Source organism: Lygodium microphyllum, chromosome 15 (genome assembly GCF_053477565.2).
Source record: "Lygodium microphyllum isolate KBCC chromosome 15, Lygodium_microphyllum_v1.1.10, whole genome shotgun sequence".
Classification (NCBI taxonomy): Eukaryota; Viridiplantae; Streptophyta; class Polypodiopsida; order Schizaeales; family Lygodiaceae; genus Lygodium; species Lygodium microphyllum.
Window position 1 is genome coordinate 141,717,974 of NC_141149.1, and position 16,043 is coordinate 141,734,016.

Here is a 16,043-nt window from a genome sequence, read left to right on the forward strand (position 1 = left end):
AAAAAGAAAGGTGAGAAAGAAAAGAAAGAAAAGAAGAAAAGAAACGTAAGAAAGAAAGATAAGAAAGAAAGAAGAAAAGAAAGGTAAGAAAGAAAATAAAAATGGTAAAAAAAGTGACTGTTTACAACTTTATTGGCCGCAAGGCCCAGGTGTACGGGAGTCAGGACTTGCGCGCAGCGTAACGGTCACAGCGCGGCGCAGTCAGCGGACGAGTCACAGGGAATTGGACGGGTCACGGTGGGGCGCAGTCGGACGGGTCTGCTGAATGGGATTGGACGTAGCGGACGAGAGGAGACGGGTCGGACGGGTTGACCTGTCCGTTGGACGTGGACAACCTTGAGAAAGAAACAATTGCCACTAGTAGAGTGACGAGAATCATAATCACCAGCCCAATCATAATCACTGTAAGCATGTGCATAAAGAAATCCAAGAGTCCTAGTACCTTGCAAGTAATGGAAATCATGCTTGACAGCTTGCCAATGTGACATGCGTGGCTGATGCATATATCTGCTCAGGGCTGAAATTGCAAACTGTACGTCCGGCCTTGTGTTGCATAGGTAGATAAGACATCCAAGTGCTGGAACATATGTATGAATATCAAACAAGTAACTGTCATCATGCAATGACAACTTTAGTCCAGGTTCCATTGCTGTATAAACTGGCTTGCAATCCTCTAAGCCAAACCTCTCAAGAAGTTTACCAATGTATCTTGACTATGACAATCCAATGCCTCTAGTATCATGAATGAATTGAATGCCCAAGTAATAGTTTGGGCTCAATGAGGTTCAGTAGAGCTGAGGTCCAAAGCATTACCTAATGCTTGTGAGGGAGCTAGCACCTCCGCTCCTTAGTAATGGACAGCTCTAGAAGTAGTGGATCTCGAATGTATTCAACATACATTCAGAGTATTGTAGTTGAACAGGGATGCTTGCTAGGAGATCACTATTCAGTGTACTAGTCACTATGTTTGGGCTGGTTTTGTGGACAGCAACATGTCTTATGATGCCATTGATGTTTCGGCCATGGTCTATGCTTGGTTTTCGCTATGTTATGGTTTGGTTTTGCCAGATGAGTTGAGCTCATGAGAAATGGACATGTCACATGACAATTTGGCAATGTTTTTGAGATTCTTTGTGAGTCTTATGTTATGTTATGTTGGCTGGTAATTTGTAGCATGTGTTGGGCATATAGAATGGTTGAACAACAGTGCGCAATGTTGTATTGACTATGATGCCCTATGGAAATTCCAGTGTAGTACTTTGCTTTTGATACATTTGGCAGTGCAATCGAGGACGATTGCAAGGATTTCAAGGGAGAGGGCTGTCATGAGGACATGTATTTTTGAAACCTCACTTAATATGTGAATTAATTTTTAATCACATGATTAAGTAAATGTGGAAGAGCTGTGACCAGCCATGGCCATCCTATTTTCAGCCATTGCAACCAGCCATGAGTGCGTTTTGAGGAGGCGGTTGTAGATTCAGACCATCCATAGCTAGGCGATTGCATCCAGATACAAGATGACAACTGATTTGGATGTCTCAGCTGTAGGGGACAGCATTTAATGCTATTGTGCCAGGGCAGTAGGTGCATTTGACCGATTTTCAGTCATTCTTCACGACAGAACTCTGAATTTTCTCTCTCTACCGCTTTCTCTCTCATCTCCCAGCCATTTCACAGCCTTGCTCCGAAGATCTCAGCATTTGGACACTTGGAGGTTGAGAAATTGCAAATTTCTCTGATGTGAACTCTAACTTACAGCAGAAATTAGGGTTTAGCAGTAGCCTCGAGAAGCGTGCCAAAAATTGGAAGCTCCAAGACTTGGATTTTTCAGGGCTGAAGGTGAATTTCAGCTAAATTCTTGTGGAGGACTAGCATGCCATTGAATTTAGGGCATTTCCATCATCTATGAAGTTGGTGAAGGCCAATTAAGTGCCCGAATCAAGGGCAAATCAGATTGAAGACTTGCTGGTCACTTTGGACAGCAAGGGGAGTTTGGATTGCGAAGGGGATTGGGAGAATGCCATTGTAAATCAACTGTTCTTCAATAAAGCTAAAGAAATACCGAAAGGGGCGCTAATTTTGGGGCCAATCGGGTGTGCATTGTCCAAAATCAGTATGTAAATTTGTATTTTCAAATTTGCATTTATTATTTGCTGCTGTAATTAAGTTGTAATTGGGGATTTACCACCCATCCACAAAAGAAAGGCTGATTTCATGGTTCCATTGTCGGGATACCATCACATCCTTTGAGTTGGTGGGCCTGTGGTACTTGATTGCAACTTGGGACTATTGCGTTATTATTGAAATTGTTCTCAGCAGTGAATTACAGCAAGCATGTCTTCACATGGCAATACAACATCAATTGGAGAGGATGCATCACTCCTTGGTCAATCACGTGGTGAAGGGGGAAATGTAGTGATTGATGTTGGGCATGATTCTAAGCATGGACAGCATGCTGAAAATATGGGAAATGACCCAAATGTTGGCACTTGAATGCATAAAGAGCCTGATGACCAGTAAGGGGCTGGAGAATTTGATGATAGCTTCAAGGATCAAATGCGTACACAGCAGCAAATCTTTTTTCTGAATTGGCAAAGGATCTCCAGTTTAGTCGATTCTTGAATGCCCCAAAGAAGGACAACAAAGGCGAAGAGAAGAAGACACTTTCTACAGCTTCGGGAGAGCCACAAGGACCAAAGGAAATGCCTAAGCCTTCTTTAGAAGAGCGCAAAATGCGTGATGAGCACAAATAGTTGGTATCGGTGGGGCAGTAAGTGCAAATGTATGGCCAACTTGGTAGTGCCAATCCATGGGAACATGGGTAGCAAGGCAATTATGCACATGCAAGCATGGGACAACAAGGATACTTGGGTGGTGGTATCGTTTTTCATGCTTTGGTTGGATAGGCACCACATACCGGAATGTATGGCACAAATCCCTATGGTATGCAATAGCCAACAGGGTGTCCAATGTCCAAGATTATATGGTAAAGTGTGCATTTCAGTTTTGTGACTTTGTTAATTGTTGTAAATAGTGCTTAATCAAGTTGTTTACCACCTTATCGAAGGAGGAAGGCTGGTTTCAATGAGAAAGCAAAAAATGATGCGTTTTTTGCAAAATACATCCCTCGCATAAGTGCGTAGGAGGTTTCTCCAAGAGAGGTAAACCATCAAGCATCTGTGTACATTGCATAAGCATCAGGCTACGATAGTTTACATGCCCCATGCGAGCATGCCATAACTCCATTTGTGAGATAGCAAGAGTAAGAGTGGATGGTAAATAGACTGACTGATCAACGGAAAAAGCATCCAACTCATATAACCCATGACATAGAGTGCGAGTCAAAACCAAAGTCATGTGGTCCCTATCTTTCACCATGCATTTGTCATCATCAAAGTGAATTGCAAGCCACACGTCGCCAAAGAAGAAATAGATAGCAAATTCTTGTTTATACCTGGCACAATCAAGGCATCTTATAAGCGGAGAGTAGAGCCATCAATTGCTGTCAACACAATCTCTCTAGTATCTCTAACAGGGTATGATGCATTGTTTGCACATTGTATAGACCTGCCAATCAGGGTAGCAATGATAGAAGCAAATAAATCTCTACAAGATGTGATGTGCCTAAAAGCACCACTGTTAAAAACCATGTGCTCGGATGCTCAGTAGAGCTAAATGCTCTATCAGCCCAAGAAGAGTCATAACTACATGTGTAAAAACAATAATCCCTGTCTTAAGCAAAGGACGCGAACTTAGTAGCAGTCGAAGGTGCATCAGGAATAGACATCCTTGACTCCTCCTTTTCCTTGGCTATGCGCTTTCTACACTCAGTGATATAGTGTCCTCGCTTCTTGCAATAGTGGCACTTGCCCTTCTTGGCTTGTGTGCCCCCTATTTCTTATTGCCGTGTGAAGTTCTTGAAGTCCTAGAGCTTTGCGGAGCATTCTTTGCTTGGCTGCCCTTGCCATTCTGCATTTCTTTAAAAGCTTGCTCAGAGGCTATAACATCCACACTGCTGTTCTTTCGTGTTTTCTCTTCCTCTAAGAGCAAACTGACCATTTGAAGGAAAGTAAGTGGATGTGGGGTAGTCCTCATGGTGAGGTTCAAGGCTCTATGAAAGGCCAAGTATAAGGGTGGCAATGAAGTCAAGGTAGTAGATATTATCTGCGCATCTGAGTGATACTCATCTACATTCATAAGTTGCTCACGCAAGTCGTGAATTTTTTTAAGATGATCCTGCATAGAATCACCCCATCCATCTTTAATGTCTCAAGCTCTTTCTTCAAGAAAGAGATGCACGTCTCATTCTTTCCCAGTTGCAGACCGAATGTGAGGGATAATAGACCATTGAACTGCCAATGCAATCAGCGACAACAAAGCCTTTGCATCCCATGTATCCCATGTCTTTTGTGCTGTTGATCTCTTGGGAAGCGGTTGAGCTGGAGCAAGCTGAATAGGCTGAGTTGCCCGTTGTCTAGGTCCTCCTGGATGAGTAGCAGGAGCTACAACTCCGGGCTTTACTTCTTCATTGCTCACATAATCCCAAAGATTGTTCGCAATCATCACATTCTTCATCGTGAAGGACTAGAGGAAATAGTTGTTACCATCCAACCTAACCTCCTTGGTTATGTAAGTAAATACATCACCTCCTTGATCTGCCATGATAAATAATGCTAATATGAGAGCAAAAGAGCAGTGTCTCAAGCTGGACCAACTTTTAAATCTGAGAATTTTTTGAAATTATAGCAAGTACTTTGTTGTAATTAGCAAATTGAAGCACACTTTGTCAAAACTGTTTGTCATGTACGCTTTCCAAGGTGCAATAAATGCTTTGTAGCACTAGAGATGCAAAAGCCCCAAAATTACTTGTCCCAGAATGAACAAAATCAGCCTATTTCAGACCGATCCCTTATTACATGTGCCTATGTCTGCTCAATACCCAAAAGCCCCAAATTCTTTTACCTAGTTTCCAAGTAATCGATATAGATACAGTCCTCGAGAAAAAGCCGTTTGCCGTTATTCAAAATTTTGAATTAAAAAATGGGTAAATGCCTCCTTTATCTCTAATGCTGGCTGCCTTAGGCTTGGTGGAGCTTTGATACAGTTGGAGGATCTGGAAAAGGCGGTGGGGAGGGACAGATGTGAGGTGGCACTGCAGGTGGTGGTGGCGACTGGGAGTTGTCTCACAAGACAAGGGCAGAGGTGGTCGTGTAGGTAGAGCCTAGCTAGAGCAGGTGGAGGCGCATACGAGCAGACTTGAGGCCAGGCGGGCAGCGCAGTTGGAGAGAGGCGCTGCTGGGAGTGATGGCGTAGGTTGATTGGCGACGCTTGGAATGTCGTGTTGTAGGCCAGGTGGTGGCTCTGCCTTGGCGGGGAAGAAGGCATGTGCAGTGTAGGCATGGCTTGGAGCGGGTGGTGCTAGAGGCTATCCTGGCGCTGCTGGTGGCAGACTTGGTGTGGCTCATGGCAGACCTGTTGCAGACGAACGAAATGGAGTTGCTGGTGGTGGAGTGAGATGGACTGGCCGAGGAGCTTAGCTGGAGATGGTGGCCATAGGCTGAGCGGAGCTGAGGGCTAGCTTTGATACCAAATGTAAGATTAGGAAGAGATCAAAGCTCTGTTGAGAGTGGAGTAGACAGTGTAGAGTGTGAGAGCACGGCACTCAATGCAATAGTCTAAAGTCTAAGGTGCAAGTACAAAGTACAACCCTTAAACCTTAGGGTTGTAAGAGGTGTTCACACCCGAAGAGTGTGAAACACGATAAGTGCCTAAAACTGTGTAACATAGGCACATAAAATAAAAGGAATAAATCTGGGGGGGAAAAAACTGTCGTATGGACAATAAAAAGTGCCCTAGTGTCCTTCTAAAGATCACTGACACTCCTCTGTGAGCGTAGGCATGAGTCAAACCGAACAATTAGTTAAAGAAAGGATGTGCCTCTTTTAAAGATTACCATATAAACTATCGTCAAAGGGAGGAATTGAGTTTTAATTATTAAGGTTTGATTAAAAACTTAATAAAACATTATTTGTGTCAAATAGGATGAGGTGGCGTGTGGTGGTGTGGAGTGTGAATGATTGAGAGGCTGTAGAGATGACATAGGAGATATCAATGAAGCTCTAGGCCATTGTCAATGGTAATGGATGGATGGCAAATGGCAAACGGCAAACATGGATGCGATTGGCGGTGATAGACATGCGGCCAAGGGTGAGAAGAGGTGATGATGAATGTAGTGGTGGCTGGCTAGGCAAATAGGGTGGCAGGTTGGAGCTGATGGGCATGGTGCAGAAAGTGAGTGACTTATAGGAGCTGGAGACTATGTGTCTCATAGAGGCAGTGGAGATAGACCAGGTTGTAGGTTGCAGCACTACAGCAGAGGTGGCAGGCTAGGCAAATTGGGCAGGAGGTTGGAGCTGATGGGCATGGTGCAGAAAGTGAGGGACTTATAGGAGCTGAAGACTATGCATCTCGTAGAGGCGGTGGAGACAGACTAGGCTCTAGGCTGCAGCACTGCTGCAGAAGCAGGAAGACCTCAGTGTGAAAGAGTTAGCATCCGTGTTTGACAAGTGGCTGACATGAATTGAGGACAATTAAGGAGTAGGGGAGCTGCTTGTGATGAATTCGGCCGTGCAAATAATTATAGGGCCCTTGGGGAGCAAAAAATTGTTGGATGTCAAAGGTGGATTTTGTCTATAGGCATTGATCTAGCATCTTGCATGTTTTTGAATTCCCCTTTGACCTTCTCAACTAATTCCACAAATGTGGTCATTTATGATTTCATAAGTATGAACACACAATTTCTATGTTATCTACTCGACATTAAATTTTCATGTTGCTCTGGATTAGCAATATAATCTTTCCAGTTTCTTTCAGCGGATTGAACTTTTGGTTTTGGATTATCCTTGTGCTTGTGCTTTGCACTTTGTGTTGGTTCATCCCTACTTTGCATGATTGTGTAAAGACTTTTCTTTATCTTCCTTTTATTAAAACCAAACACACATGAATTGAAAGAGAAAGAAAAGCTGAATTTAGGACTTGAACAGATAGATGATGGAAGGCTTGTTGAGCTAGAAATGCATTAGATGCTCATTATCCACATTAAACAGCCCCAAACCAACTTAATTAATTAAATTATCAAACTAACATTAAGAGAAATGCGTTCGGAGAGTGTTGGTGTCCCATAAGCCAAACTCCAAGATTGAAGGATCATCCATCTATAAATAGACAGGCTGCCCACCACTCAGCCTTAATCTCATCTTTGCAGCGTGCACAATAGGTATTTGCTGCTGTCTAATTGGCATTCTTTGCTGTCCTATTGGTACATCCTCCCGGAATCAACCCTTCGGACCTCCTATGTTCTTTCGGGCTGTTTGTGCATGCGATCTTCCCAGAAGATGACATCTTTGCAACGTACTACTTTTCTTTTCTTAGGATCCCATAATCTATACCCCATTTCACCATCACCATATCCTAGGAAAATACAATTCCGGGAAAAACGTTAATTTCTACCTATCTCGCGTGCCACATTCGTGGCGACTGGTCCTGGTCATTGGCTGCTCGTCCCGTATAGTCGCAGCACGTCCCGTCCGCTTGCAGAACCTGTCGCCGTTCTGTCCAATGACGTGGTTGCGTGTTGCCTGAGCTTGGTTGTGTCACGCTGGGCCTGCAGCACGTCATTTGCAGCGTTGTCGCCTGAGCTTAATCACGTGTCACCTACAACGCCTGGTACCTGCCGATAGATACCTGTCTAGTCCGCTTGCCTCTTTTGCACCTGCCAAACACTGATAGCTGGTGCTTGAAGCTCCTGCTCGCTTGTCACGCGGCTTGATGACTGTAACTTGATTCGGAAAGCGTGCACAGCCATTGTTCTTTGATACTTGTTTGATGTAGACGAGTCTGTGTGCGAACTGAGCTAAAAGTGCAGATGTGGAGAGTTGAGAGCAGTAAAGTGAGAGAGTGAGCATGACACAATGAGTATCCGGTACAATGACAATGTACCACATTGTAGGTTTTGAATATATAAAGTACAAAGTGTAAGGGTGTGTTCACACCCGAACACGATAAAAGGCACGGTGACCCTTTATTCCCAACATAATCCCAAAGATCTTTAGCAGCCAATAGATTGTGCACTATGAAACCCCACCAGCAGTAATATTTGCTATTCAATTTGTTCTCTTGAGTAAGGACGCCCAAAATGTTGCTGTGATCACAGTGACTTTGTTGTGCCATTGCTGCGACAAAATGCACAAAATATGCAAACAAACGCTTCCAAGTTGAAGTGTAACTGTATTCCCATGAGTATTGAAATCGCAGCTTGGGATAGAGAGTGCAATCTCAAAATAGTTACAAAAAAAATTCTTCTAGAAATGCCTCGTAAAGCATGCCAAATCTGCACCAAACAGCAATCCATTGCTGTACCTTGGAATCTCAGCAATTTAATGTTGTAAATCCCCCAAATTTACATAAATTTCTGTGCCCAAAGTGTGCCAGCCAGCAAATAAATGATGTACATGCACATGTTTTCTGCCTTCGGATGCAGGGCAGGTCGCAGGTCGCAGGGTGCAGGGCGCAGGGCGCAGGGCGCAGGGCGCAGGTGGGGCTGGCAGAGGTGATATGGTTGGGCTGGCTGCATAGGTGGCGCATCTAATCTGGAAGGTTCCTTCCTCTCAGCTCATCCGCTTGGGCAGATCTGGTAGCAATGACGCTCTCGACTCCTCTCAGGCAGATCTGGCGGCTATGAGGTGGCTCGAGGCTATGACAAGAGCTCACATGGCTGGTGGCTGTGATACCAAATGTTGAAGAAGGCTATGGAGGAGAAAGAAAGGAGAGAGAGGAGACAGTGACAATGAGAGCATAAGAGAGTGTTAGTTCTCTCTTGTTGGTTGGATTGATTGAAAGTACTGAATGAAAGTACAACTAAGGTCTAAGGTAGACCTAACCAACCTTCCACGCCTAAGGGACAATGTGTCCACATCACACTTGGACACTTTTGTAAGTGTGCTCACACCACAAGAATTTCGTTGGGCATTGCCCAGAATTGGCAAATTCTATTAGAAAAGATTGGGCCACACTCCATTTAAATGACAGCCTCTTCTCTTCAAAATTCATGTCCCATCTTAGACTTCCACCTGACGCTCTAGCATAGCTGGAGCTATGCTTTTCATCATATGACATAGACTCCCCTCCCACATGGAAGTTGGTCAATGAGGCAATCTATACAAGAGGAGATTTCTAAGAATTGGAAGAGCAAATCTACCTCTTCAGAGATTTGGACTGGCCTTTTCTCAAGATGATATTTCCCTGCCATAAGTGATAGATTTTGGACGATCAGAACGATCTTTTTTGTGACCCATCGGCATTGGTTTCAGAGGTGGTATTTCCCTGCCATAGTTGGTAGATTTTTGGAGGAGATTGAAGGACAGTTTTAAGCAAATACGAGTTTGTTAGTAAGTAGTTTGTTTGGATTTGGAGGGCTCCAGTTGCATGCTCACAATGTAACAAGCTAGAGGAAAGTCAGAGGCACTGCATTTGGGATGGCCCCATAGCTCACAGGGCCTAAAAGCAGGCCCTGAGATTGCTACTTTCTGGAACTCACATTGAGTTGATATTGACATGTACTTCCATAGCATGGGTCATGGATACAGGACTGGATTATGTATATGAGGACATTCAGGGGAGCCTATCAGATATTTGCTCAACAGCAGAGCCATTCCTGCTCTACATTACTAGATATTCATGTGTAGGTACCATGAATATTGGTACATCAAAATATTTAAACCCACACCGAAATATGACCTCATCCCATTCACCATACATGTTTCATGCCCAGCTGAAGCATTTCAGGTATTTGTGGATGTTAATCACTAAAATTCATTTTTTGGTTACATTACTCTTATTTGAAGTTTTCTTGGTTTTCGTCTAGACAGGCAAAAGCCCTCATTTCTTACAGCTGCTTGGAAAATTGAAGATTCTCGAGCTCAGAAGATTCAAATCTACATACTCAAGAATTGAGTCACCTTGCTTGATATTGTTTGTTTGCCATGGATAGTGTGCATGCATTGCACCACTGAACAGGCACAATGGGTATGTACTTGGTTTTGGTGCAGGTGCTCAAGATCCTTAGTGAGATTGGCTCCGTGATGTTAATTCTGGTAGTCATGGAGAGTTGTGTATCTTCAACAATCCCCATCATCTAGGGCCTTGCGGACTTTCTCAATTCTTCCTCAGCTAGATTCCTACCTTTTGGCTTTTGTGCTCTGCTCATGATCCTCTTGCATAAAGACTTCCTCATTAGCTGACATTCATTAGATTGTGAAGGCTACAATTGTTTACAACATTGAAAGCCTTCTTGATCCTATTTTTTTGTTGTGGTCCGTTGCTGGGGTAGGTTGTTCTTCTTTGGTGTCAGAACAATCCTTTTAAAAGGTTTCTAATTGGATCAGAATTTCATCAGAACTATGCTACATAGAGTCTCCAGAGTGTTTAGACACAGTTAGGGAACCACCACCTTCAAGTGTAAAATATCTTAATTTCAAGAATAGTGATCCAGTGGCAATACAGGAGATACTGTTGCTTGTGCAGTCAAGTCCTGGATCGATCTTTCGCTGGATGTAGAGTTTTATGCACACTGCCACAGTGTCTCTAGCTCCAACTGTGGAATATTACTTAAACGTTGTGTAATTCAACTTCTACCTCAGCTTGTAAATCTTGGTGCCTAATGGAAAGTTTTTTATTTGTTAGGCAGCGTATCTTGCAGGTCAAGGTTTCAAGAGGCAAGAAAAGAGCTCAAATATGCTGCTGGTAGGCAATGGAATCTTTACTAGCAGAAATTTCGGTCCTGTCTATGTATGGTCCATAGTATTTTTGGCACTGCGTCATTCTATTTTTATGGGCCAGTTTCAATTCCTCGTGTTTAATATTCTGATTACAGGCTTTATTGGCAAACCTAGACAGACTGCTTACAGCTGCTAAGCCTTGTCATTGTACTTTATGGTATGTGTGTGTGTGTGTGCGCGCGTGTTTTTTTTTTTTTTTTTTGGGGTGTTTACATCCTTTGAAGTTGTAAACAAGATTCCTAATTTTGGGGTTTAGGTTGTTGGATGTTTAGAAATAAAATAGTTTGGCCAGCTATGTATACATTTGTTTTAATGGAATGTCATTTGTTTTGAATTTTGGGATTTTTTAAAAAAAAAATGCAAACAAGTTCTAGCATCTATTTCTTTAAATAATGGTAATGATCTTTTCGTGGCTGCTTTTGCACATGCAATAGTTACTCATGACAGGGCTCTAGTTTGTTATCTCTGTTTAATTGGTTTCTGGGCTCTCAGTTTTAAGCTCGTGTAGTCTCTAGAATTTGTTACAGGTCTTGTTGGTCTTTTGTAGGAGTACTTGATGTTGCATGTTACCTTTTTGTTCCAGTGCCTTGATACAAGGAAATCCCTCGAAACATTGTGGACAAGATTCTCCTCAAGGTGAGAAGGGGATCCACTATAGGAGGAGAAATTGGCGTATCAGCGCCAGCTCCTATGCCTACTAATGAGGAAGCATCGAATGTGGGCGTATCTTCAACCGATGCGGGTGAGGCCTCGAGGCTCCGTATCCGACTCCGGCTTCGGCAAAAGACAAAGAGTGGAAGCTCATGTTCTAAAGCAAGAGCAATGGAAGAAGATGGTAAAAGCCATTGCCAATATAGGTCCATGTGAAGGATGGACCAGTGTTACACACACTAACATGAAAACCAAAAAGATTGATGAAGAGAAGAAGAGGATTGATAGACCGCTTGATCTCGCTGGGGCCGCATTGGACATAATATGGTTATTCCATTCCCACTAATGGATGGAGTGATTGTAAGAAACGGGGTATCATCAATATACTTGTCTCATGTCCACTCGGGACTTACTTTTTACGGGCCATAGACCCGGTACACCAAGAGGCTGAGTATCAGCCATAGAAAACTTGTCAAGTACTTTGCTGATGTACTTTTCTTGTGAGAGAAATAAGAGCTGTTGCTCTCTATCTCTCGTTACATGCATGCCCAAAAATTAAAATGTGTTCAGCTGCACCCAAATCCTTCATCGAGAAGGCTGAATTCAGCTATCTTTTCAATGCATTATCTTGGCTCTTATGCTTACCAACAGTAAGCATATCATCCACATAAAGCGCAAGAATAATAAGGCTTCCATCATTAGCCTTCTTTGTATTTAAGTAGTAATTTGCATTGCTTCTCTTAAACCCATGTGAGAGCATGAAGGCATCAAATTTCTTATACCATTGTCTAGGAGCTTGCTTTAGACCATATAAGCTTCTCTTAAGCTTGCATACCAAATGTTCCTTTCTTGGCCCAACAAAGCCTTTTAGCTGCTTCATGTATACCTCTTCTTCTAAATCAACATGCAAGAATGCAGTTCTAACATCCATCTGATCAAAGCTCCAGATCCATAGATGCTACAAAGTTGAACAATACATGGAGAGTGGTACACAGAGATTGGTCATCTTGACAACATGTGAAAACACTTCTTGAAAGTCAATCCCATCTTTCTATGTATAACCCTTAGCCACAAGCTTGGCTTTGTATTTGGGTTTGCTATCTATACACTTGATTTTATAGACCCATTTGTTAGGAATGGCTCTCATATCTTTAGGCAATGGGACCCAATCGCAAGTGTTATTCCAATACAAAGATTTCATTTCTTCTTGCATAGCTAGCTCCCACTTTTTCTTTAACTCACAAGATTGTGCCTCTTTGTATGTGAGAGGCTTACTGTCATTTGTGAGTAAAATACAATCCAAAGAGGGATCAAATCTCTGTATAGGCCTTCTAACACATGTAGACCTTCTCATCCAATGATCTATATTCTCGGGCAATGGGTCTATATCCAAAGGAATGTCAATAACCTCATTATTTGGCTGCTGAACTACACTTTTAGGTTTCTGTAATTCATTTTCAGCATGCTGATTATGCTACCCAAGCTGATTTTCAGCATCATTTTGCTGCCCATTTTCATCTGGCTCAATAATGACGTGTTGATCATCAAAATTAGCATCAAACAAGGCTGAATTTTCAATAGTTGATGGTTGTTCAAGTGGTTAATCATGTTGAAATTTCACTTTCTTCTTGTCTAAGTCACTAGGTGTGGCATTTTTCAGCAACTTTAATTCATTAAATGCCACATCTTGGCTGCATATTACCTTTTTCATGCTTGTAATCCAAACTCTATAACCCATTTCACCTTTATCTCGATAACCCATGAAGATGCCTCTGATGGATTTCATGTCAACTTTGGTTTTGCTATCAATAGGTGCATGCACATAACATTCACAGCCAAAGGCCCATAGTGGTCATATGAAGTAGGTTTGCTAGATGAAACCTGTTCAAGGATGCTACTATCAAGCACACAATGTGGAGATTAGTTGCAAATATGGATAGCGATATTAAGTGTGCGCCCCCCCCCCCCCCTTCAGATTGCAAGAGATTAGCTGTGGACGGCATGCATTGAATCTTCTCACATAAAGTGTGATTCATCTGCTTAGCCACACCATTAGATGACGGATTATAAGGGGCAATTAGCTCGCATTTAATCCCATTTACATCACAAAACTAATTGAATACTTTTAATATATACTTTTTCCCATTATCTATTCTTATGCACTTTAGTTTAAATCTTTTTAAGTGCTAATGAATGCATAAAACTTTTTAAAAACGTCCAATGTCTCACTTTTCTGCTTAAGCAAGTAAACCCATAGCTTTCTAGAGGGGTCATCAATAAAAGACACGAAATAACAAACTTAAAACCACCATAGGTTTTTATTGGCATGGTATATATATTAAAATGGACTAAATCCAAAATATATGCTTTTCGAGAGGCTCCATGAGAGTATAAACTCTTTACGTGTTTTTTCCAAAATACAGTCATCACAAAAGTCAAGCTTTGAATCTTTCACGTCAACTCTTCCAAGTGGAGAGAGTGCTTGCAAATCCTTTTGGCTCATGTGTCCAAGATGCTTATGCTATAGCTCCATGTGTGACTACACTTTTGCAAGTGCAACAAACTTTCCAAGAAGCGCCTTGCAATGTAGATAATACAAAGTTTCTTTTTTACTGCCTCTAGGGACAAGCACGGATCCTTTTTGCACCTTTCACATTCCACCACCAAAAGTAGTGAAGTAACCCGTGTTGTCTAACTGTCCAACTCTGAAAGCAAACTCTTCTTGATGCCAAATATATACTTAACATTATGAAGAATCAATTCTTGGCTGTTTTCAGGAGTCAGGTATATGATGCCAACACCCTCTATGTCACATGCATGGCTACTCCCTATGTAACTTTCCCAAGGTGACCTGCTGCATAAAAAGAGAGATACTCCAAAGACCGAGTTACATGAAACGAAGTACCAGTGGCAACAATCCACGATTGTGAGAAACCATCATGAGTAGACAACAAGGCATCTGTCACATCCTTTTTAGTGATATACATGTTTTCTATTGCCATAGCATATGGGTTTGAAGATGCAACTAGCAAATGTGCAGTATCTTCATTTTCTTCTCTCTCTTCAATGACAACCCTAGATACCACATTTATCTTCTCTATTTCTTAGGTGTAGAGTTACTATCTTTGGCATTCTTTTTAGCCTTTGCATTTATTTGCTTTTTGCGTTCTTGTTCCTTTGTAAAATACCTACAATCAGCCTTTCTGTGCCCTTTGTGTCCAAACTATTAGCAAGTCACATCTTGCTATTTTTCATTGCGTTTGCTGCGATTTTGGTGTTTATTTGCAGCATTTGACTTCTCTCGGTCCTTCCTCTTACATTATAGGCTTATCCACTGCTGCCCCCACTGGCCTTGTGTCTAATCTCCTTATTGAGAATAAAACCATCCACACCATGAAGAATCAAGTTGTGTTTGTTGCTCAATGAGACAACCAATGCTTTCTATGAATCTAGTAAAGTCATGAGTAAGAAGATACGCTTCAACTTGGAATCAAAAGGCTACACACCTTCATCTTGTAATTGACTCAAAATCCTAGTAAATGCATTCAAATGCTTTGAGGCAGGCTTGGACTCATCAAGATCCAAGTTAACCAACTTCCATATGAGATGGACCTAATTGAGAGGAGTTGTATTCTCATATGAAGTTGAGTTTCACCCAAACTTCACATGGAGTGGAGAGTCCCTTGATATCAACCAAGCTATCATTTGTGACTGCCATTTTGATGTAAGCAATAGCCTTCCTATTCATCTTAGCCCACTTCTCATCTAACAAAGCAACATCGTTTTCTTGTTCCAAAGCATTATCACAATCCTTCAAAAACAGGATACCATGCATACAATCTTTCGAAAGATCAAAGCCGTTGCCATCAAATTTCTGAATCTTGAAAAGATTCGTTGTGTCAAAAGTGGATGCACTACCAACCATTTTCAGCAATAAATTTCTGCAACAAAAACAAAGTGCTGAATACTGTCAGCCAATAGCAAGATTTGCTGAATATAACAAACACAAAATGCACTTCCAAAGGTGCTCAAGAAACAGATAATTTGCTGCAATTTCAGTCCAAATAGACTGATTACAGAATATATATGCACAAAATGTGATAAGTATGCATAAACTCCCAGTTCAATAATACATCACCATAATGCTTCTATGCAACAACCCAAGTGCTATATATACTATTGTTTCACTGCACGATCAGCATTCAGCAATACATGTACTAAAGGAAGCTGCCTTTTTACAACATTTGATACATCCCAAGTAACAGTTTCGCCCACTCAACAATGAATCTACTGTTTTTTGATTGCTAAAGCATGAATTAGTGCAAGATACATCGCTCATGTGAATAGTCCCAAAATTTCTCCCACAAATTTGCAGCAATAGTCTTAATATAGGTTCCCAAGTGCCAAACAAGGGCAAATGTTGCAGAAATTTTGACTCCACATTTCTCGGGTCCAGATGTGCACCGATGTCATTGAATTCAACTCAGTTGAGCAAAATTTCATTGATACATGAAAAGCGCCAAATGTTCTAAAGCCAATATGTACAATGTTTGG

The 16,043-nt window shown here is 41.9% G+C and overlaps 1 protein-coding gene across 4 annotated transcripts in view; it reads left to right on the forward strand.

The window, feature by feature from the left end:
* Positions 1 to 16,043, forward strand: part of LOC148025152 (Polynucleotide adenylyltransferase family protein) — a 183,795-nt gene that overhangs the window by 116,033 nt on the left and 51,719 nt on the right. For 3 of the 4 annotated variants that reach the window (XM_087694902.1, XM_087694898.1, XM_087694900.1), the window contains 2 exons: positions 10,744 to 10,803; positions 10,934 to 10,995. In XM_087694902.1, the coding sequence (XP_087551028.1) occupies positions 10,744 to 10,803; positions 10,934 to 10,995 (122 nt within the window). The remainder of the gene's footprint in view (positions 1 to 10,743; positions 10,804 to 10,933; positions 10,996 to 16,043) is intronic. The other variant, XM_087694899.1, reaches the window with a different exon arrangement.